Below are 25530 nucleotides of genomic sequence, written 5' to 3' on the forward strand. Positions count from 1 at the left end.
TACTTGAACAAAAACCCTCCACCACAAACCCAATCAATTGCAACGAACAAATGAATACACCCCAAATACACATCCCTAACGTCAAAATAAAAAATAAAATATAAAAAAAAAACCCTCATTCTCATCCCTTCCTAGTTCGATATGAAGAGCGAAGCAGCCAAGCATGGGCAATGCAAACCCAAATCCAATATCCGAAGACAAGGCAAGTGCCCGCAGCTACTAACATGGCCACCATGACGACGAAGAGAGACACAAAAACGCTGCTTATATGGGGCATCTCTAATAAAAGCAGAGAAAATTGTAGGAGAAGGATTATAGAAGATTCAAGAGTGACGAAGAAGGATGAGGGTTTAGGGTTGAGAGGAAGGTGTCGAAGGCGAGGGCAAAGCCAAGCAACGGCAGTAGGGGAGTATCTACAGAGCAAGAAGGAAGCAACATGACGAGAGGAAGGTTTCAAAGCTCATCAATGGTCAACAAGAGGAGCATCAACGACGAGGTTGGGAAGCAAAGATTGAATTATCAAAAGAGTGAGTGAAAGTGAATTATATAGTTCATTCACTTTCATTTTCCCTCTTGGGCGCACACTAACGATTTTGGGTAAATGAAAATGATTTTGAATCCACTTTCCTTTTCTCCCAATATGAACTAACTAGACCTCAAAGTGAATTACTTTTGAAAAATAATTATTTTTGAACTAGTGTGCTCAAAGTGTAGTGTAATGTATTTTCTTGTGTTAATGTGCACAATGGAAAATATAGTGGAAAGTGGATAATGAGTTATTAATAAAATACTGATAGATTTAATTTTATTAAGATAAATTTATTTAGCTTTTTAATTAAAAAAGATAAATAATTTTTAAAAAAATAATAATTAAAATAATATATAAAAAATAATATACCTAAACAAACATGGTTACTTAACTAAGTAAAAATAAAAAATAAAAAAGTATGTACATAATTTAAAATAAAATAAACAAACTAAAAGAAAATAGAAAAGTAAATTATAAATTTATGTTGAAACACAAAATGGAAAATATAAAATATTTTTTAATAGATTTTGTTATAAAATTAAGTAAATAATAAACATCGTCTTTTAATAAAGTAATAGATTTTAAAGTATTTTTAGTTTTTAAATAAATAAATGAAACACACATAAGTTGAACAAAAAATAATTTGTTAAAAAAAATTAAAACAATTTAAAATAAAAAAATAAATAAACTAAAACACAAATTAAATAGAAATAACAACTATTTACTTTTGATAAATAATTATTATGCAAAAAATCAAATCAGGGGGTAGAAAGGGGGAGGGAATGCAAATAGACCCCTTGAGAAATTTGATAAATGTCCGGAGCAATAACCGCCAAACAACGTTCCTCGGATTGCAAGACACGCACCATAATGAGAAAATGATTCTAGAAGCCGTTACTGACCTTGCAACGAAAACAATTCTCGCAAGTATTATTTGGTAGTCGATTGAATTGTCCGGGCAAGATGGACCAATGAGAAATCCTAGTCTACTCGAACATATTTCACGGCCCCAACTGTTCTACTAAAGACATCAAACTGTAATTAATTTCCTTGATATTTTTCCTTTCATTTCGCTTAACAAATTATTGCTTTGATCGTGTGGGGGTATAGTGCCAATGATGCGTCATCTAGTAAGTATACAAAATAAAAAAAAATTCAGAGAGCCTGCTGCATTTACAATCAAGAGCCCAAGAACCCATCTTTCCAGGCTTGCAGCGCTGCAGACAGCAGAGGTCAGGTGCCGGTCTTCCGCCATAAGCTTCTCTTCAGCTAACTCACCTTTACATCCATGGTAACCATGGCTATCCGCTGGGCTGCACAGCTCTTGAGCCAGTTTTAACGCCAGCCGCAACCCTGCAATATCGTATACTATAAAACAGAAATTCTTTTTTAGGTCACTGCAAAGGACCAGTTCAATGTTACATCGCATTGCACAAACATTCACTAAAACAGGAAACGGAGCACAACATTATTGGCTGAGATATCAAGGAAGGAGAAACAAAGCTGAGGTAGCTGTGGATTCCGCCTTGTGGATATTCTCGAGTTCTCCATGAAGTTCTCAAGTCCACAATCTGCATATGCAAGCTGGAATGCAGAAAACAGATGGGACATGTATGGGACTGATAGCAACTGCAAGAGTACCCCTGCTTTGAAAATGACAAAAAACATTTCAAACAAATTGCTCTCCCTTGAAACTCAGCTACCAACCCACCTACGCTTCCTGGCTGGTCGTTCTTGTTTGATCACCAGAGAAGTGGGATTCTCACTCTGAGAAACCACTGCTTCATTCTCCACCCTCCTATTTGTAGACGTGTCTTTTTCACTAGGCATAGGAAGCTTAAACCTTTCACTTCGTTTCTTTAGTTTTGCAAAAGTATCCATGTGTCGATCATCACCAACTTTATCTAAATCAACCTTTTTGTTCTCAGATGAGTGTCCCATATCAGGATCCTTATTCAAATCTCTATTCTTTTCATTGCTAACAACAGCAACTGTCTCATCCCTCTCAACTGGTTGTTCAGTACCTACAGATCTACCATCATTGTTGCCACTCTCCTTACTGGACTTTGCAATAGAAGAACTAAGGGAATTAGGGTTTATATCTCTTTCTTTCTGGCTTGTCCAATGCTCCAATTTGGAGCGACCCCTTCGGGAGCCATGCTGGACCTCATTATCCATTGTACTATCTTCTTCACGTTTTCTAGAAGTGTGCTGTGTCTGATCATGGTGATCATGATGATGATGACCTTTCTTAGGAAATGTCGCAGTAGATGACCTGGAGGGACCATGGTCATGAGAATCAGCAGGATCTGGCGGTGAAATTATGTTGCTTTCTTGAACACTAGTACTTCTCATGGTAACCTGAACAACACAAATAATTTCTCAGTAACAATCACTTCTATGGATTGGTAAATCTGTTGATCAGCTGCCATCAGCAAACCTCACATCTGATGTCCACCTTTATTGTGAACTAAATCCTTTTTTATCATCTCCCTACAATAAATTATTAGTTCCTCTTTTTTAGCACTTTACTTAATGTTACTTTAACACAAGTAAATTAAAAAATTAAATGATAAAAAAGACATACAAGAAAGGACATATAAAACCGGGCCAATCTTCTAAGAGCCACCCATTGCATCAAGCAAATAGTTGGCACATTAAAAGTTCATGTACTCATATTACCCATCATTTTTAATAGATCTCATTGAATAGAGATGAGCTTTTTGTACATTGCTTACAAACAGTGGTAGTGCATGGCTTAAATGTAGAAGAAACTGCCTTTTTCTTTAAAGATGCAGAAAACTTGCTGAAGAACATGAGATAAGACAATATCATGCAAAATAATTGAAATTACAAAGAGGAAGGACAAGAAAAAAAGAAAAAAAGAAAAAATAAAACTGAAATTTCAACTGCCTCATTTAGAAAGTTTCTTACTTTCATAACTTCTTATTTTGGGAAAATCAGCAATGGCCACTTTTAGCAGTTTCTTTGTTTGTCAACAGTCCCCTGTTAGGAGGGTTTTAATTTTAGTACAAGTCATTAGTTGGGAAGGAAAAAGAAGTCATTTGCTATTAAATACCCAAAATTAGTTACTCTAAGATTAATAGTTTCTTGTTAACTTCATGTTGGAATTCCTTTCCATATCTCAGCAATTCCAACATAGAAAGTTAAGCTCAAACGCAACGAAAAAATTTAATTCTAAGAAAGCCCTATGATGATGGAAATTGAGCAATTTTCAGGTCAATTTAAAATAGATAACTCAAACTTTGGAGTCTATAAATAAATGGGGATCTCTTGTAACTTGGGTCACTCTTGAGGCAATACATTTCTTTTCTTTAGTTACTGGGGCACTGACAGCTATCTTGTTTATCTATTCTCTGCTCTAAGAATACTTTGTTAGTGGTTTCTTTCTATTGTGCTAGCTATTGCTAGCTATAAAACTTCACCTGTAAATTCAAGATCCACTATTTGAACTTTTTTTTTCTGGTAAAACTTAATGACTCTATGAACGTGAAGAAACTTTTTAGAGTTGAGACAGGAGAGGCTGGGTTACTCATATTCCAGCCTCGTCCTTCAACTTTATTTCTAACCTTAGCAGCTTTGTAAACACTTGAACACACAGGGAAGAACCTTTCGTTCCCTTACCACAGGATATAAACAACATAGACCCCTCCAAAATTTCTTCCGAGCATGACAAGCTACTACAAGAGATTCCATACAATGAAGGTTAGCTGCTTTTGAGCTTTTGTAACTTCCAGTGAACAAAAAATCCTCATACCTTCTCGTTTTTGTGGGTACCACGGTCATCATGCCGTCTCTTGCCATGCCCTACAGCATTTTGATCACTCACCTCAGACTCTTTGCTCTTCCTTGGATTCTCTTTGTGCTTTTCCTTATATGACCCTACAAGACGATCATTCTGACCAGTTGACCTTTCATGCCTTGAATTCTTCTCCTCATAATTAAATTGGTTATCACGAGAGTAAACATCCTCACGTCCCCTATGTTGCAAAGATGTATCTTCTTCTAATCTTTCTCGCCTCTTTGGCAGCTCTATATGCCGCCTTTTATCTCTCTGTGGATAATCTTTTTCAGAGACTAATCCCTTTGACTCATCTTTAGTCCTTCCGCTCCCAACCCACTTGTTCTCTTCATGGAGTTGTTTTACCCTTTGCCGGTCTTCCTTCTCCCTCTGGCGCCAATTTTCTTCTCTGTGTCTTACAGATTGATGATGTTCATCAGGTTTATCTCTCTGCCTTACTGGGTCATCCCTCCTTCTAGAGTCCACCAAGTCATCTCTTTCTCTTTTCCTTCTCTCTTCAGTTGCTCTATATCCATGCAATATTTCTTCTTTATCAAGTTCTCTTTTTTGTGGACCACCCTCTTTCCTTCTTTTAAGATGAGACTCATCTAAGCTTTCATGCCGTCCCAATGCAATATCTTCCCACTCCCTTTGCTTAGTTGATCTAATTTCTTTCTCATGCCGACCTCGCCAATCCCCATCCTCCACACGTTTTCGAGAGAAGAGATGGTCGTTCTTTTCAGACCTTTCACTTTCATGAACACGACTCCTATGCCTAGATCCTGTTTCCTCAACACGGTCACGCCTCTTGATCTCTTCATCTTTTGGCCTTCTCCGTTGCACATCCTCTTCCCTCCTTTGCCAAGTTCCCACTGAACTGTCCCTTTCCTTCTGTCGCTCAAATCCCTCTCCTTTGACTCGTGAATAATGCCCTGAATTTGAATCCCAGTCTCTATGCAGATAAGAGTGACCAGTGTCATCTCTCCCTCTCGAGACCAAATGGCTTCTTTCCACCTCATGTCTCCCTTCTCGACCATAATCATCTCTCCTGCGATAAATTGGCTCATCTCCATCTTGAGTCCTTCTTGCTTCTCCAACCCATCTTGATCGTCCATCTTGAACAACTTCATCTTCTCCACCTTCTCCTCTTCTCTGATAATCCCTGCTACTCCCAGATCTTCCCTTGCTACTATCACTATGAGCTGGCCTCATTTCATCCCCATTCTCAATCTGTTGAGTTGCAGATTCCACTCGAGAACTTAGCTTTTGTTTCTTTATAGAATGATCCAAGCTACTCTCTTCCCGGGTCTCACTTGGGGCTCCCAAATCTGATGCAATTTCATCTCCTTCATATTCTGTGCTATCAGCTAAAGCAAGCTGATCATCATGTCCATCTTTTCTCCGTTCTAGACTTAGCTCCTTGACAGCCTCAACTTCTTCAGTGGATGACCCTTCAGGTATTTGTTTTCCCTCAAAGTCATCTTTAGAATTTTCATTTTGTTCGGCATCAGCCTTGATTATGTCAGAACAATGGTTTGATTTGACATCACTTACATTATCACCACTTGTGTCAGAGCACCTCTCTCGTGGTGCCTCTTGTGGCGACCTGTTTTTTGCATGAAAAAATTAGTACAAATAAGTTCAACCTACCACGCTACCATCCACAGACAAAATAGAGATGAGTAATAAGAAGCAAAAATTTTACACAAGCAATATCCAATTTATATACTGTCGCTATAACTATGCGGTACCTTCCTCCCAGGGATGAGCCAGATTCTCCACTAGGGTACACCTGACCTCGGATATTAGAACTATGATGATATGGAACCGGTGCCTCAGATGGGCAGGAAGGTAGCCCACCACTAGCAATTACATCATCACGACCACGACCCATATCAGGTGTTCTACTTGCCATCTTTTCCCTCTTCCTCCCATCAGATGTCGAGGGGAGAGGGTTCCCATATTCATCTTCTTCAATTTCATTGCCTCTAAATTCTTCAACTTGGGTCTCATTCTCTGGCTCAGATGTACCATTAGATGTGATGGCATTGTCATTTACTGGATCATGACAAATAATCTGCACAACCAAATCCTCCAATAGGTAAGTCGTCCGCAATTTATGAGCACATGAATGGATAGATATATGCAGAGGGGAAGTGGGGCGGATTGTTTGAGAAATAGGGCTATCAACTAATTTAGGCAGGGATCTAGGTTAGATTCAAATCTGACTACCTAAGATCCAGTTCCAGATCAATCACGAACTAAGGATCCAAGAGACCTCAGGAAAGGTTTAAGCAATAGGCTGACTAAATAAGCTTGTCTCATTTGGTGGAGTAAAGACAGATGAAAAAATTGGTTAACAACAGCAGATTACCTCTATGACTGCATCAGAATCACGGTTTCGAGGAGGCCTTGTATCAATGGATGGAAGACGCTCACCATAACCACCTTCAACCTGTATTGCCCTCCCTGTTGGCTGGTACAAACAAAAGGTACATGACAGGAAAGTGAGAAATTTTATTAAGGACTAAAAGAAAACATTTAGTCAGCAAAACACAGTAAAAATGATGATATGCAGAAGGGGAAACAACTATTTTTTTCTTTAAAATGACGATGATTTTTTTTTTTTTTTGAGAATAATGGGAATTGCATTAAAGAAGAAAGAGGTGACAAAAAATTAGGCCATAATAAAAAAGGTAATTAACACAAATGCCCCCCACATAACAGACACAACAACAAAGCAAACAAAACCACAGAAGGAAAAAAGAAAAATCAGCCAGGAACACACATACAACAAGCCCTGAAAAAAAAATACCCTGGGTGGAGATTCATTAAGATGTAAACAGATACAACAAAAGCAGGGTAAGAGGAAAACCCTCAACCCTCAATCCTCAAGAGGAATGGAATCCCCAACTGAAATGCAAGGACTAGAAACACCTAATTTAGTAATCCATCAGCAACATGATTAGCTAATCATAGAATATGTCCTAGGTACTGCAACATCTGAGCACAGATGAACTATTTCATCATAATAATGCCAAAGGCATGGGGCAGGAATTAGAAGAACCAAAAAGCCAAAAGATGACTATACGAGAGTCTCCAACTACGAGAGGGCCAGAAAAATGCTGAACATATATCTGAATGTTTTTAAAACAAGCTCTACTTTCAGCTTCAACCACATCACACCTACCAACAAGACCCAAAAAAGCAAATTTGACAACTCCAATTGTTATCCTGAAATGCCCCATCCATACCAGCTGATCTGGGATTATATAACGACTTCCCATTAAAATAGATCTTAAGATATCCAACTGGGGCAGGATCTCAACTGACCATAGGAGGAGAAGCATGAAATCTGACAAAATCAAAACAATTCCTTCTAATAACTAAACTTGAATAAGTGGAATCACGGCCATCCCCCATGGTGTCATTGGGATATGTTCAAAGGGATATATAATTTATTTTCTCCTTTAAACTGTAAGTGGAATCACATTCCACGATCTGCTAATCACCTAGCAGATTCCCGGGCCAAGGCGGGCATCTCTCTCCAACACTTTGTTGTGGAGTCAGGCCCCCGACATTAGGTTTGTAATCTTCCTTCTTTGTTTTCAATATATGCACCATTATTCCAAAAAAATAACTGAACTTGAATAAGAAGAGAACGCCCAAAAGCATGGGCCTATGAGAGAATCAAGGGAAAGAACTACTTCTGACCACATATACAAAAAAAAGTCAGATATTGACCAAAAAAATAATTAGGCCTGAGACTATTTGAATTTACTTCTTGCTCCTCTTTCCTTTCATCTCAACTAACTGGAAATGGAACTTCAATAGTTTTTCATCATTGAGTAGAAAATACAAGCTGGCAAATTTATATGACGAAGTAAAGAAGAAACTTGAACAAATAATAGCGCAGACAAAAATGATATACCAGAGGTGGACGGATGCGAGTAGTTGGCCTCCCTTGTCCCATAAAATCACCTTGTCCAACAGCTGTCTTCCCCTGATTTGCATTATTGACAGAAGCATCATGAAGACCTGCTGCAGCTGCAAGTTCCGGAGGTAAATCTGGATCAAAGTCCTGAGACACAAACCAGCAAATGAATGAAACTCAATGCAATGAATCAGAAAATAAGCTCCAGTATGCCCAAAATTTTCATTACTTGCTCAGATCGCCCACTTTCATAAACCCGAATTTTGCTTTGCATGGTAGCTTCCAAACGAAGTTGGTCCTGCATAAATCCGTAATTAAGTCAACGGATTTACGAAAAACTATGCCTCAAAGTTGCAAGTCATGTAGAAGGGGCAGGATTTGCTTTTTCAATAATGCTAGAGCAACTTGCCAGCTGCTTGCAGTACTCTTTCCAGTGATCCTCATCTAATCCGAAGTTGAAATAGTTTGATATATCTACACCAGGATACCTCCATGGCTTCTCCTCAAAACTATCAATGTCGACATCAAATACTGTCCTGAAAATATATTCAAAAAATATTGTAAAGGTGTGATAAACATGTTTGCAGTCAGGTTTTTGAACCATACACTGTGTGCATTAGTGCATGTGCTTTGAGTGTAGAACTACAAAAGTAGATCATAAAAGTGGAATCATGCAATACATATTTGTGTGTATACGAGCATGCATGAATGTTGATAGATACAAGAGGTAAAAGCAGACGACAAAAGAAAGTTTTTCAGAAATTTTCCTATATGTCCATTTCAAATCAAGTAAAACCATGCATTTAAAATACATGCGGTCTGCTGCAACCAAGCCAAGCAAATTTTATTTTTCGATTTGACGATGGATGTGGGAAAGCAAGGGGCAGCGTTTTGATGAGCATAGGTCCCATGACTGATATGTTATAGATTGAAAAACATGCTAACATAAGATTGGAGGTGTCTCTACATTTTTTTATTTTTAAAAAAAGTAACTTATGTTGCATTTATCATGCACCCAAACAAATTGATGAGGATCAATTTAAGCCTTCAATTTTAGCTCAACACATATTACTCTTTGCAGTGGTTCCCTCCAACAAATCATAACTCTAGATCAAAAGCATCACGAGAAGCACTTACCACACATGAGACTGTCAAAGCAATCAAAGAATAATCCTAGATGTATGCAGAAAGGTTTTCCAAGAGCCAGGTTAATGGGAACATTTTATGGACAGAGGCATTTCTGTTATCAAATCAAGCAGCTACAGATAATCGGGTGATCCAGTTTTACATATACAAACATGAATGCACACCAAATGTTTTCAAATGTCTTAACATTTGGACATTGGATTTGTTCTCCCAACCCTTTGATTCATTAGTGGACAATATAACCACTCCGAATATCCTCTATGTTTTCTCTGTCCCCTTCAACCGTTTTGAATCCAGTGGCTCCTCCAAGGACTATTCCTGTGTATCAGCAGGTTTTCTTCTTCCGTGATCATTGAGGGAAAATCTGCAGGGTTTAGCTTCACCACTGGGAAGATTTTTTGAAGCTTTTAAATGAAACCATGGACAATTCTAGTTCTATCACTGGATCCTGAAATAACACTTGTAGAAGCACCAACAGTGTTGCAGACAGAGCTGCAACTCTATTCTTTTAGATTAGTGTATTTTTGGTTTTGTGTATCAATTCTCAGTTTTTTTCCTTTTTTTAAGTGTAATGTATCTCTTCTTGCACATGTACATTTCTCCCTAGGGAGCTTTGGAATTCCTTTTTTCACTCCATAAACAGAAACTTTAAAAAAATAAGCTCATGCTGCATTTCACAGATCATAAATGTGTTCTGATTCAGTAACCCAGAACATTGACTATAACCCAACTAAATGGACTCACAAATAGCAAAGTTTAACTGGTATGTTGATACAAAAAGATTTCATTGTTTTTTCAGCTCAGAATCTCTTAGAAATCCATTTAGATATGTCCCCTCACAAAAGGCTTATGAAGTACCTGCCATGTTGTACAGTTCTCTGGAGAAAACCTTCTCATGCTCATAGACTTTAAGCTTAAGGATGCTTAAACACACTTCTTAACATCCTAACATCAGCTTCAAAGTGGAGAAAGCTAGTAATCTCTCCACCTAATAAAAAGTTCTCCAGTTGTGTACTACCAAGTACTTCTATATTGAACTTCTCCTCCCTAGTAGGAATCCCATCACATTCTTAGCTAGAAAGGTAACTTCTCTTGACCACATAATCTGGTAGCTCCTCTCCTTTCATCAAAATATTAAAAGCTTCTCTAAGAGTTCCTTTTTTTCAGGTAGTGCACAAGGGAAAGTGTTTTGTTCTATACTTGAGAAGAAGTTATTGGTGAAACCAATGTTATCAAACCTGGAACAGACTGGCCAGTTGAACCAGGTGAAACCAGATCCAGCCCCCTATACGGGTTTGATAGTGCACAAACCAAGGGGAGAGAGGAAAAACTTTTAGGCATGGCCAGTCTTTTGTGGTTTGACTGGGAACCAATGTTATCAATACCTATTTTTGACTAGTAGACCAAACCACACCATTCCCCCTCCCCCTCCCCTTCTCTTCTTCTGAACTACGCAGTTGGGGTAAGCCCTCCCCATTAGAGGAAAGAGGGTGGGTGGAGGGCATGTGGAGTCTCCCTCCTCCTTGACCTTTCTGTTTTGGAATAGAGAGTTGAGGGAGGAGGAGGATTCTGCTCCACCCTCTCTCTTTTTTTCAACCGGTGCGGAAGGTGAGGACCCCTCCCCCACCAAAAGAAAGGAAGAGGGAAGGCAGGGTAGAGTTCCCCCTCCCTTCTGTAGAAGAGGAGGGTAGAGCTCCCCATGATATTTTTTCTTTTCTTTTTCTTTTTTACAGATGGCATCATATAACATCACCCCAGATCAACCATGGTCAGACCCTCTTGAACAAAATTCAACCAGACCTGATCAACTCACCAGTTGGTCACAAGATTGGTTTTTACATTAGGTGAAACTTACATAGGCGTTAAAGTATAATCTTATGATTAAATCAACCACCAAAAAAAAAAAAAAAAGAAGGTCGGTAAAGACTGCAATATGTCCATGAAAACAAGTTAAACTTACTTGTGAGATGGCAGAGTGAATTCCATTCCACCACCAAAAGGACGCCCTGATGAACTGGTGGCCCAAACAGATGAACCATATCCAGGGTGAAAACTTTTCTGCATGGTGGGCATGCTTTTCATCCCCATTGGCCTCCAATCACCTCGCCCACGGCCAGCCACTGGGCCCATGGTAAGAGGAGGACGGACCTGTCCTGAGGCACCATTAATAGCTGGAACAGTCCCCGGGGGCACAGCTGCTCCTGGCCTCACATACTGCATACAAAAGCACATGCTGATCAAGACATTTAACCTTTATTAAAAAGAATTAAAGTAAAACAATACTTCAATCAGAAGGTATGTTTGAGCAACTGGAATTCACTTGACCAATAAAATAGACAAGTGCAATTTAAAACCCCATGAAATACTAGACTGAAAGGCATTGGCACACCCATTACACTCTCTACTAGGAGAAATGAAAGTACAGCAACATGCAATGATATTTGCCACAGACATCAATACTTGTTCACAAATACAACTACTTAAGATTGAAAATGTTAAATAGAAACGACAGAATTGTTATAAGTGCTATGATTTATTTCATGAACCATTATGTGTAGCAGTCAAGTATTCATATTGAACTAAGATACTGCTCCATTGTAATCCAATGTGACGCCTTCGCTTAAATCACTAAAACTACAAATTTTGGCTTGGGCCTTTGGCTCAATAGTCACATAGGGGGTTTTAAGTGTAATGTCTTGAGTTCAAGTGTCTCTGAGGGATAAAGGATGTGTGCGCATGTGTAATCAACCACTACAATCACATATTTTTTAACTGATCTATTCAATGAGAATGACTAGGGGAAGTATTTTAACCAATGCAACGGACTTCACAGAGCATCTATGGAATATATAAACATGGGGTGTGATATATTGAGCACCCAAAAAAATTAACACCAAATAAGAAAGCTCAAATGCATTCATGCAAGTTTCATGACGGCAACTGTTTATTTTATGGGTACCCTGCCTCTTTATTCCATTCAATAGTGATATATTGAGCACCCAAAAAAATTAACACCAAATAAGAAAGCTCAAATGCATTCATGCAAGTTTCATGACGGTAACTGTTTATTTTATGATAGGGTACCCTGCCTCTTTATTCCATTCACTAGCGAACGTTTTTAAAAAATTATTTTTGAACAACTAAATAATAAGTTATAAAAGAAAAACAAGAAATAAACAAATACATGCAGTTCCAAAAGGGAGAACCACAACGGATATCCAACAGTATCATTGCATTGACTTGACTTTGACACAGACAATATGACCACTGAAATCTGAAACCATCAATTAGAAACGAGATTATCCCAGGATTGGATCGAATGAGCATTTATTGACGTTTAAGACTAGAATTAAAAGACTCGTCATTATGGACTACTAAACTCCTCCCTCCTTTTAAGGACGTCCTGGTGATGTGAATAGCTCAAGGTTCTCACTTTCCAGAGATCTTGTACAGATTTCCCATCATGCGATTGTTTGTTACCCAAAATTCTTGGTAAAAAAACAGAATTCGTAATGAATGTAGTTATGAAGAACATTCAACCATTACACATGCCCGGGCACATTTCCAGTAATTACAAGCAACCGAAAGACTTCCAATATGCTAAAAGAAATTTACATTAAGCAAATTACATGGTGCAACTTATACTCCCAACTGAAAGGGACAATTAACAACGCCAATGTTCGTTCTTTTGTCTTTCTTAGAAATCACATAACTAACCTTGAACTGGGAATGGTGAGGATGATACCCATGATTGCTATACCCGATCCTCGCACCAACAGCTCCGCCTAGTCCTCCATTTACTTTTGCCGCCTCTCCTCCATCTTTCCTCTCACCATCCGCTGCTGCTGGAGCAGACTCCTCTCCCCATTCCTGATCCTCCACTGGCTGGCTGAGGAGGGCTCCATCGTCTGCAACAATCACCAAATCTTCACCATCTTCATCATCCTCATCGTCACTACCCGCACCTTCGCTCCTCTCCGCTACAACTGGGCCTGTATTATCATTCAGAACAATCTGCAGATCGTCCTCGCTATCACTATCAGAATCATCTCCAGCAGCAGCCACTGCACCGACATTTCGGTTCCCGCTAGGAGTATTCACTTCGTCCGGACCATGAAAGGGCGCAAATGTATCAGTGGACAAGCCAGGGATCACTGGCTCCGCATCCAAATCCCCTACCCCGACATCAATCCTCATCTTCTCCCCCGAAAGAGCCCCATTTTCGCCTTCGGCCTCCGGAATTTTGCCTCTCCCAAATTCTTCCGAACCCCTAGCCCCGTGTGCCCCATCACGAGATTCCAAAACCCTAACCCGCTCAGCAGAAACCTCGGCGAAATCTTCATTTCGTACAGACGCTTCCGCCGTTTCAGGCTCCCTAGCGTCAAGTATCGCGTTGCCCTCACAATTTGTTTGCTTCCGACAAGGAGATGTAGACGCATCGGGTCGTCGATCCTGGACAGATTCTTCCTGGAAGAAGCGAATAGGCTGCCGAGCTAGGGCTTGGCACGGGGGCTTGTAACTAGTCTTAGGAGGAGAGACGTAAAGAAAATCTTCGTCCTCGTCGCCGCCGTCTTCGTGAGATTGAAAGAGGAAACCAGCGGTGGGCTTGGCAGAGGCGGAAGAGGAGGCAAGAAACGGAGGCGGCGGCTGAGGCGGAGTGGCGGAAGATGGCAGACGAAGAACATCGGTATAGAGATCGCCGAATTCGTCTTCGTCCTCCATCGCCTACTACAACTGCGGCGTTTCTTCGGAGTAGAATCGCGATTGGTTTTTACAGGCTGCACCTCTCTCTCTCTCGCTCTCTCCTCAGCCCTCACTGCCGAATCTCTGAAGTGTGGAACTTGGGGCCATCTGGACGTAGAAGCTCCTCGCCCCCGAGGACGGTGCAGTTCGTGTACTAGTTGACAAAAAATAAAAAGAGAGGCCCAGGATCTCGATTGGACCACCTATCATCGTTCGAAAACCACATCTTGGACGGCCCATTGAGGCCCATAGAAAATCAGGCTAGGCAATTTAATTGTGTTTGAGTGAAGCTGGTTGAAACTTGAAAGTGTTACTCATTGACCTGACGTAAATCCAGTTTGTAGATTGATTAGGTAAAATACAGAGGTGAAAACCGGTTTAACGTCTATTGACCTGATGATGTTATAATATTTTATTAATTAAAAATAAATTAACAAAAAATTAAAGCTTCCCCAAAATCGCAACTAGGGTTTAGGATTTGTTACCCTCTACTACAGTGTGGAACTTCTGTAGTCAGTAGGGAGGGTGATAGGCCTCCAATCGAGCCAAGTTCGAACTTATGTAGGTTTTTATTTGGCTTGATCTTGGAAACATCACAAACTCAACTTTTAGCATTAAAGTGGACTTAAGTTCAAAAAATTTAATCGAGTCAAACTCAAGGTTGAGTGGGGTTTGAGTTACAACTAACATTATAAATTTTACATAAAATACCATATCAAATAAATTGTACATAAAAATTTTAATAGATTATATTGCATAAACTTATGCATAAATATGGTTAATAATCAAACACAAAATATCAAATCAAATAGCAGTACTAAATTTAATTTAATCACCCAAACAAAAACTCTGAACCGAGTAAAATAGCAAAAACTATGAACCAAATATTAAATTCAAAATTTTTAATTTTTTTTCATTATCACAAAACCTAACTGGTTTTGATAATGGAAACTCATTCCTAAAAAAATGCAAAAAAAAAAAAAAAACTCCAACCCTTTCCCTTCACACTATAAAACTATGTGCCTTTAAGTATTTGCTCCCTCAAACACCTGTGCAAAGTGTCCACCTATAACAAAAATAAAAATTAAAAATTATTATTATCTAATAAAAATACTCTCCCACTACTAAATACTTCATATAATAGAAAATATTACCAAGTTGAGAAAAATTAAAATATCATGTAGCAGATAGCATTATCTTTATATGCTTCTTCTCATACTATAATCATCAAACAAAAAATTATTGAATAGAAATATAATATTCACAAGAAAATATCATAATGAATAATTTTTCAATAGTAGTTCACCTTCTGATTTTCTATTGACACCATGAAGAACCCAAATCTAATTATTTTTGTATTTGGTGGCAAGGAACAATGATATGGTTCTATTACTCTACCACCAACACTAAAAGTAGACTCTATGACTATTGTGTAAATTGCAAGAATCTCAACTGCCATCTTAGATAATACCCAAATTTTTAAGTTATTCACTTCTCACCATTATAAAACATCAAAATTATATTGTAAACTTTATTCACAAATATACAAATTTTCTTCAAGATAATTATCTAATTTCGACTTTAGTGAATTCACTACTTCAGCTTGTTTCACATAAGTCATTAATGTTGACCAACTTAAACTTGACAAAGAATGTCACCTATAATTTTTAAAAACGCCTATAAAGCTCATAAACAATCTCTTCATTACTAATTTCTGTATTACACATGATAACATATTTATCGTAAATCTCAATTAAGGTTCAACGAAGTAAATTTACATTCATCCTAGCTTCTACCTCATAATATATCTTCGAAAAACACATTTCAATCAATTGTAATTTGACCTTTAGATCTAAAACTAAACCAACAACTATCAACAAGTTACATTCGCCTAATTGTTGTTCTTCCCATATTTGCTTGGAAAAATTCACAATGATTGAATCTATACAATGAATCTACAAGGAGTCTAATAGATATTTGAGAACTTGAAAACCTCCTCACATCCCTGTAGTTAACCGTATTATTAGTAATAATTTGAACAATATTTTCAACTCCCACATAATTAACAATATCTTTAATAATTATAAACAACTTTCGGCACTTATAGCGCACATGCATCTACTAACTTCAAGGAAACAATACCCCATTGATAATAAACAAGAAAGTTAATCAATGTTCTATTACAAGTATTCGTTCATCTATCTACCATAATAATTCACCTTGTTTCTTTCCTATAGTCATTGAAAGGAGAAACTTTAATCTTTAAATTTAACAACTGTTATGTCTAAACATTTACCTAGTGTACCATAAAATGAAGGGTCTTTGAATCTTAGATTGATGGAACATATAACATTAATCAAGGTGGAAAATACAAAGAACTAAGAGCATAGGAAGGAATGCAAGTATCACGCATCCATTTTTATGACAACTAAAATTACCTTTTCAATGATATATTTATGGATTTCTGCTTTAGGATACTGAAATGAGGGGCTTATAGTCTTCCAATGCAGCACAATGAGAGGAGTAAGTTAGTTCTTCCCCAAAGCCACACCTCTGGCCTGGGATGGAAAAAATTCGGCCTCTCGCTCCTACAAATCTTACAAAAAACCCCCAACAACCACCATCTCCGCCTCATGGCAAGAAAAAGCCAATCCTCCACCCCCCATCAACTCGCTCTAGAAAAAACCACACCTCAACCGTTGCTCATACTCCTTCCTCCACAAAACCAAAAACCAAACCCCTCACTTCCGCCTCTGTCCACACCACAAATTAGCCACCATGAGAGTCATACCTCCCTGATACTTTCGAACGAAGCCCTAATCAAAGGAACTAAGCGTTTGTCCACGAAAGTAGTAATTTCAGTCCACCCCGACTATAACTCAACCAAGTAGATTGAAGATTGGATTTGGAGCAAAGTCGATGCTCTCAAGCTACAGATCATCACCCACATTTAGGGGAAAAGATGGTTCATTGTTTTCGAATCAAAAGAAGATAGAAGTATACTGCAAAGTATTCAAAGAGAAAAGGACTCCCCAGTTCTACATATGGAAAATTGGGCTCCCGACCTCATAATCACTGACCATTGGATGATTGTTCAAGGCATCGCACTACAAGTCTGGCGAACATCTTTGGCGATCTCACCTGGGCCAGAGACCAACCAATAAACCTCCTATGGGAAAGATTCTTCCTCAAACCTAAACCTCCGGTAAGTGGATCTCATCTAATTCAACTTATTTCTGGAGGTTTTTCTGCCTGGATCATCTTGGAGTTCAAAGAGATGGTCGTTCTCCCCTTCATGATTCTTGACTTGCAAGATTATGTACTAAGTGAAACCCAGTCTACCTCAACTCCGGAGATGCTGAGTCAATTTGGGACCAAGCCAACATCGAGTTCAGGCAGGAGCGAATCAATGCTGATTCAACTCAACAATGACCGGTCCCCTCGGAAACCCTCCAAGGTTATCTTCCTAAAAAAGTAGAGACCCCCCCCCCCCCCCCCCCCCCTCTCATTTTTGCCACAACTCCCTCGGAAAGTGAAATTTCTGCGCCAATTGATACCTTTCCCTTCGAGTGCAACAAGTCCATTCCCCAAGAATCATCTATCCCTGTCAACCCCAAAAAAATATACCCCCCAAATCAAATCCTCAAAAAAGCCAACATCAACCCCGCTGACAGCCCCCAATTCATCAAATTCCCAGCCTATCCTCTCGATCTAGATATACTAGAACCTTCTTTTCAGTCCCCCTGAAAAATGCTTCTAAACTTGAGATCTCCAGAAAACCCACATCATCAAATCCTATGTCTTTTTAACCCCCCCGCCACCACTAAGTCGCCACTCTTAAACTATGAAACCTATAATGATAGCCTATCTAATAGCTCCCAAGAACTCTTGACCCCTTCCCTAAAAAATCCAAAGCTTATGAAATGGCACAACACCCCTCCAATCAACCAACTATCTCCCTACCACACGCCATACCCCACCATCCTTTATCCAACCCCCTGAGCTTCAATGAATCCCACTTCGAACAAACCTCTGGTGGCCTCCGATGGGGAGTCCTCCAACAGATCCTTTATCACTCCTTTTCTCCTCACCTAATCCCACAGAACGTCCAAAAAACCACCCTCCCACTCCTTTTCACTCACTTACTTCAGAAGAAAGAAGAAAAATAAGGAAAGGGTCTTGCCCTGAAACAATCCTGCCTAGCTTAGAACCTCCCCTCCACTCCTCCTCGACCCCAATGGTTGGACAGGTTTCCTGTAATCTCTCGCATGGAGCGGGTCAAAAATATGAAACAATATCTTCTGGTCCAAGCGGACAAATTATCTCCACATGAGACAGAGAAAATGTTGGAGCTAACATGGGAGTTCTCCAGATACTATCACGACCTCTTCTGCTATTCGAAAGAGGATATCTCACCATCCCCCCCACCATGATAGTTCTCTCCTGGGACGTCAGGAAAATTAACTCGTGCTCCACTCCAAGCGTGGCATCATCAAAGCAACATTTTTTTACTGTAAACCTAACATTGTAATCATCACTGAGACTAAGCTAAAAATTTTTGATATATCTGTTGCTTAGAGTCTCTAGTATAACTCGGATCATGAATGGGCAACAATAGATGCCGTTGGCCACTCCGGTGGCATTTTTGTCACTTGGAACCATAACTTAGTTGAAATTATTTCCACAAAATCCGCCCTCTTTTTCTCTTTGTAGGACCTTGAGAACTTACTGGGCCCTTGTGGGCATATATGGTCCAACACGTCACAACGATCGAGCCGCATTCGGGGATGAGTTACACTAGAAAGTCCTATCATGGTATTTGTCCTGGCTACTCACCTTGATTTCAATGCCCCCCCCCCAACTGGCCAATCTAAAACAATACTCACCCTCTAGCTTGGGGGCACTGTCCTTTTCGCTTTGAAAACTATTGACTTCTTCATGATTCTTTTGTTTTCCAACTGAAAGACTGGTGGTAAGATCTTAACCACCACCCAAATGCAGGATGGTCCTTTCCTCTCACGCTCAATGCCCTAAAGATAAAGATTCGTTCATGGGCTTGAAACCTCCGTGCTATTGCTGCATCTGGGAAAAATTCTGTCTAACACCGCATGTCTAAACTTGATCTCCTCGAAGAGCAAAGGTCACTCTTGTCCCCTAAACTTTTACTCTGAAATCATTTAAATTTTGATCTTTCAAATCTTCTAAATAATGAAACCACTCACTGGAAACAACGGGCTAGATTCAGTTGACTAACCGATGGGGATGTAAATACCAAATTCTTCCATGTCGTTGCCTCAACCCATAGGAGAGCTAATCGTATCTCCTCTCTTCGCAATGAAGACAAGGAGATTACGGATAACATCTCCATTGTTAATGTTCTTGTGAAGTTTTTTTTTTTCCAGTTCTTTATACAGAGGAGTCATTCAATCGTCTTATTCTTCATCAACTCGAGTTTAAGCGTATCTCTGCTTCAGAAGCTGAATTACTGGAGTGCCCTTTCTCTTCGGAGGAAATTGATGCGACTGCTCTTGGCTTGCCAAAGGACCGAGCCCCCAACCCAGACGGGTTCAATGGTAAATTTTATCACAAATCTTGAGGGACAATAGCGATGATGTCCACGCCTTTGTTAATAACTTCCATCAAGTTGACATCACCCACAAATCTATCGGGGCTTCCTTCATTGCCCTAATCACAAAAAAAACCAACTTAGCCCTCCCCCAAGATTTCAGACCTATCAGTTTTACCATCAGCGCGTAAAAAATCTTAGGCCGAATTCTTTCCAATCGCCTAAGAGCCATCCTCCCCCGTGTTATTAACCCATGTCAAAGTGCCTTTATCCCACACTGTAATATCCTGGACTCAGCAATGGTAGCCCACAAATTACTTGACTCTTTCAAAAAATCAAGTCAACTAAGTGTTGTTCTCAAACTTGATTTCGAAAAAGCCTTTGACTGGGTTAACTGGAAGTTGATTGACTACCTTTTGGTGAAATGGGTTTCAGCACCCGGTGGAGATTCTAGATGAGAAACTGCATTTCCACTGCATCTTATTCTATTCTTATCAACGGTAAGCCCTATGGGTACTTCAATGGAACTAGGAGAATGAGGCAGGGAGACTTGCTGTCACCTTTCATCTTCACCTTTATTGGCGAACATTTGTCGGTTATGGTTCAACTAGCTAAAAGATCGGGATGGCTCAGCCCCATATTCCTAGATCCTGCCCATGACATCGCCCTCCTACAATATTATGGTGACACCATCTTTTTTTGTGAAGGCTCTTTGAGACAAATTCATCATATTAAAACCTTGCTCAATCTATTTGAAATCTCATCAGTCAGAAAGTCAATTGGTCAAGGTCATCTATTACAAGTTTTAACATTGAACCCCACCTTTTTAAATCCATGGGCAGACCTTGGATATAAAACTGAGATGACTCCATGCACTTATTTGGGCCTTCTCCTGATCTCCGGATTACCCTCCAAGTGCTCCTGGCACCCTATTATTGAGCGTCTGGAGGGTCGCTTGGCTTCATGGAAAGGAAAATTCCTCTCTAAAGTTGGTAAGTTGGTTCTCATAAAATCATGCCTTCATGAAATCCATGGTTACTTTTTGTCTATGTTCCAGTGCCTTGCCTCTATTAGAGAATTGAGTTCATCAAAGGAATATTTATGCGGGGAAGTCCAAATGGTGAAAAAAAAAGTATCACTTGGTAAAATGGGAAGAGGTTTGCAAACCAAAATTCCTTGGCGGACTGGGTATCCGAGATACTGCCACTACAAATTCTGCTCCTCCTAAAATGGATCTAGAAATTCAATCTTTTCCTTGATCTAATTTGGAGAGTTTTAGTAGCTGCCAAAACCAACAAGCATTTGGGTTGGTGGACTGAGGGGGGAAGACACTACCATCTATCCCAAGCCTGGAAAAAATAATCTTGCTACTCCCGAACTTTAAGAAAGTTGTTAAGCTACGTTGGCAATGAGACCTCCACAAAATTTTGGTCCGATTGGTGGACTGGCCAATCTAGCCTCTACATTAGCTATGAATCTATCTCAATCCTAGCAAGAAATATTGATGCCTCTATTTCAAATCTTTGGTCTGAAATAGGGGGTTGGAATTTAAACCTCAGAAGAGATCTCTCGGATTCTGAAGCCATTCTGGCATCTAATATCTTCTTGATCATCTCCACGGCCAAACCCATAATTAACCTTGATACATTGATTTGGACACTTTGTACAAAAGGTACTTTCTCAACTGCTTCAGCCTACAATTCCCTCAGTAACTCCATTTCAAATCAGTCTAATCACCCTGCAGCCTCCACCTGGAACCTCCTTGCCCTGCCTCACACAAAAAAAATTATCTGGAGCGCCTGCAGAAATAAAATCCTCACCTCAGACTCTTTAATTCGGCGGGGAACTTCCTTACTGGATCCTTATTGTCCTTTTTACTAAAATACCCCAAAAATAGTCAATCACATACTTTTTATCCTGTCATTATGCCCATACTATCTGGGCCAACCTTTTAAATAAAATCAGGTTCCAGTACTGCGTTGCACAAAATCTCCCATCCACTATCCTCTCAATCATTGGTACTAGTCTCCCAAAGCTTGGAGATGATGCTTATCTCATGATGCATTGGCATATAATATAGGGAATGTGGAAAGCAAGAAACAGGAGAAAATTCGAATTTAAATCTTCCCCCACTGAAATTTTGATTAATAACATTACGGGAAGTAACTATCTGCCTCCTGACCCGAAAAAGAATTCAGAAATTTTTGCAATTCCAATCTCAATGGAAATTCTAAATTTCGATGGGAGCGCTCTTGGCTGCCCTGGTCTTGTGGGTTATGGAGGAGTTATTCACAATGTAAACGGTTATCTTCTCTTCTCCTTCACAGGGCTACTTGGAGTCTTTGACTCCACAATAGCAGAACTCTCTGGATTGCTGAACGGAATTAAAATGTTTATTAGCTGGCTCATGGGCCCCCTCTGCATCGTAGGAGACTCAAAGATTGTCATTGACTAGTGTGCAAAATCTATCAGACCTCCATGGCGTCATTGGGATATGCATTTAGAAAAATTTAATTTAATTTCTTATTTAAATTATAATTGAAAGCACATTCCTCGTTCTGCCAATCATTTGGCAGACATTCAGGCTAAGAAAGGTATTTCACTCCAACACCTTGTTGTGGAGGAAGAGTAGGTTTGTTTGTACTCTTCACTTTCTTTAATAGTTTATACACCTCATTTAAAAAAATGATATCTTTATGGGCCATCAAACTTTTAATGTTAGGTTGACACCTGTGTAGTTTGAGGAAGAAAGTAGTGACTCATCACACCTTTACCATGAGGTGGTTTGGCTCTTGATGTCTCACTACTACATTCCCTTTTAATTGAAAGCCCTTAACTTTCATTCTCATCATCTACATCAACAATATCTTTTAAAAATGAATATGCTCTTTTTTTTATTTTCTCATGCATAAATTCAATTCATCTAAAGCCTGAGAGACTTGATATTCATCCGAGAAACCTTGTAGATGGAGAACTTTGCTGATATATACTATTTATTCCTCCATCAATCAGAGTATAAACATTGATTTTTTTATATTGTTACACTTTTTGCATTATTTAGCCGAGAATATCCCCATAATTCTTGAGATGAAATAGGTGGTGCAGTGGAAAGAGGGTGTGGAACTAGAATTGTCCACTATGGCAAAAAATATAGAGTCTAAACCCATACAGATCAAAGAGAAGATAAAATCTAATTTGAAATCATTAACGCATCAATCAATCTCCATGTCTCCAAGTCAATCTCCAATTCTTCAATCAATCATCTAATAAGCATCCAATTTTCTACACATTAGAAAAACAATAAACAGATAGTCTCAACCCAAGAATAAATAAAGACAATTTACATAATTCATAACAAGAAAATGGAAAAAGAGAATTCCTGATATGCACAACAAGGGAATATCTACTAGAAAGATATAGAAACCAACCAAGTGAACATTTGAAAGTTTCAGCAATTAAGATAATTTACAGTCAGGTAATCCTCAGTAAGAGCAAGTCAAAGTTGAATGAATATATCAAAGCCAAAAAGATAGATATCATAATTTCAGTTTTAGAAGCTGGTTTTGCAAGAGTTGAGCTTCAGAAGAGAGCTCACAACTATTCACACCATATTCAAAAATAGAAGAAAATTCACAGCTGTGTGATTTTGACTGCAGAAAGGCCACTGGATGGTATTACTATCCATAGAGAGATTTGTCTGTTGCAAAGCAGAGCAGAGCAGAAGATGCAGAGTTGTTACAAAAATTTGACTTCTTGGATTTTCTCCTCTTTAATGTTAAAGTTCTACTAGGTTGATTGCTTGGAGAAGTACGGAAAATCCCAAAGATTGGCTGCATCTCCATCACCTGAGGTTCACACAACATTTACAGCATCCAGAAAGTGACCTGTCACGGGCATGCACAAAATTCTACAAAACAAGGAGAGTTATAACAACACTACAGAAACATTAGAAACATTAGAAACACTAGAAACACACTGGTATAAGATGCACTTCATTATGATAACATGTTTTATATTGAAGAAAATTTACGCTGAAAACATGAAATGTAGAAACCTGTCTGAGGGAGTAATATGAATGATAGAATTTCAAAATCTAGAGAGCTTCTCAAGTAAGTAATGCAACTTGAAATAAAAGTTTTATTTATGAGTTATTCCCTGGTATACATCACTTAAATTAAAAAAATAAGATCAATTTCAGCTCTTGAATTTGATTATCAACTCTCTTTTTTATCTTACTAACTCTTTTAGTAAATAGCACTACACTTGATAAGCAATTTAGTGAGTCAAATCCAAGACTACAGTTTATACCATATGCTGTTAAATCACCTTCAGCAGATGGACAAGAAAAATCAGCTCCAACCAAACATGGTATTGAAGAGGTTCCCATTGAACTGGCAGATGAACTGATCTCCATTTCACTCCTAATACCCTCCTCGGCTGATTCCTTAAAAACAATTTCTACCAATAGAAGTTTGTAACTTCACAAATTAAGCTCGTATTGTTGCTACTTGCCATAAACACAGTAATCCCACGTTTATTTAAAGAGCAAGAGGTGGAGCATAAAATGTCTAAAAGAAAAGAGGAGCAACATGATCGATTCGAAGAACTCAAAGGAGAATGTGAGAAGATGAGTCCTCAAAAAGTACACCCATGAAGATCTTCTCATATTGCTAAGAAGGTGGCTTCTTGATTATAGAACAATTAAATCTTGTAGTCTTTATAGTAGGCCGTGCAAGCAATTAATGTCTAGTGCAAAAGGGTATTTTAGTCATTTGTCTTCAATTAGTGGGTTACTTGTGTCTTGTTTTTTATTTTGATGTTATTAGCTAAGAAGTGCATTAGTAACGAAGTCAGAAGGGGTATCATTATAACTCAGGGGAGATACTTAAGTGAGGGGCAAAAGTGACATCTTATAAAGGAATAGGAATTGGGTTTAATACCCTAATCTTAAACTTCCCTCTCATTGTACTTATGAACTTTGAAAGAAAAGTGAATATCTTTTCATCTTCAATCTCAACTCCTGAGTTTAAGTTGGATTAACAAGTCCTAGGACAGAATAATAGCTATTCTTTCAATGTTTGACTCCAATTAAAGCATAAGCTTGTTAGATTTCTGCTTCCATACATTATTTTTTTTTGAAAGTGCAAACTTTAGGGTGTTTTTTTATTCCATGTCCTCATCAGATAGTCTTGCATGACACTGAAAATTTAATGTTATCAGTTTCTTGTGATGATAAAATAGAACATCTTAATATTGCACTTCTAGCAAGAAATCTTTCTTCAATCACAGGCAAATACACTTTGTTCTTAAAATCTATGGTTACTCAGTCAAACACAATGAAAGCATTGGCATGTATATATCAGATGTAAACCCAAAGAACATCAAGAGATCCTAGTTTTAGGCGTACTTGAAACTGAAGCAGGCAAACAAACATTTCTATGAACATAATCAATATAAGACACTCTTTTTTGACATAAGCTTGAATCTAATTTTTGGGTGCAGGAAGATATTGGAATCTCACCTTATAGGTCCTTCAATCATTTCATCTTTTTTAATTTCATTTTTACTTCCATTTTTTCTGGTTATTGATTATACACAAATACACCATTAAGAAGCTCTACAGTATATACACCTAAGCGACTAAAACCAAGATTTCACACTAACCCCCAATTTGGCCATTTGGATAAAGGGACACTACGGTTTTCACATGACATGATCAAATTTCATTGTGTTAGTAGGATAAAATAATCTGGATATGATGTAGGTAAGATAGGTTCTTTGTGAATCATATACCAATTACAGCTAAACAT

General features: G+C 38.7%; 1 protein-coding gene across 2 annotated transcripts; it reads right to left on the minus strand.

The window, feature by feature from the left end:
- Positions 1-1588: 1588 nt before the first annotated feature.
- LOC137945421 (FIP1[V]-like protein) lies at positions 1589-14272 on the minus strand. 2 transcript variants are annotated; one of them, XM_068791309.1, is made up of 9 exons: positions 13129-14272; positions 11372-11625; positions 8675-8774; positions 8495-8563; positions 8263-8412; positions 6706-6807; positions 6083-6408; positions 4308-5937; positions 1589-2890 (listed from the first exon to the last, which is right to left on the minus strand). In XM_068791309.1, the coding sequence occupies exons 1-9, from the start codon at positions 14131-14133 to the stop codon at positions 2225-2227; spliced, it is 4302 nt and encodes a 1433-aa protein (XP_068647410.1). In that variant the 5' UTR covers positions 14134-14272; the 3' UTR covers positions 1589-2224. The 2 variants fall into 2 exon arrangements, with proteins under 2 accessions (XP_068647410.1, XP_068647409.1); XM_068791308.1 differs by having other exon boundaries at positions 8675-8801.
- Between the last annotated feature and the right edge of the window lie 11258 nt (positions 14273-25530).

The sequence above is a fragment of the Aristolochia californica genome, unplaced genomic scaffold (assembly GCF_029961685.1).
Source record: "Aristolochia californica isolate CCGP_79_NKW_82.1479 unplaced genomic scaffold, dmAriCali1.0.hap1 SCAF_12, whole genome shotgun sequence".
NCBI classification, from domain to species: Eukaryota; Viridiplantae; Streptophyta; class Magnoliopsida; order Piperales; family Aristolochiaceae; genus Aristolochia; species Aristolochia californica.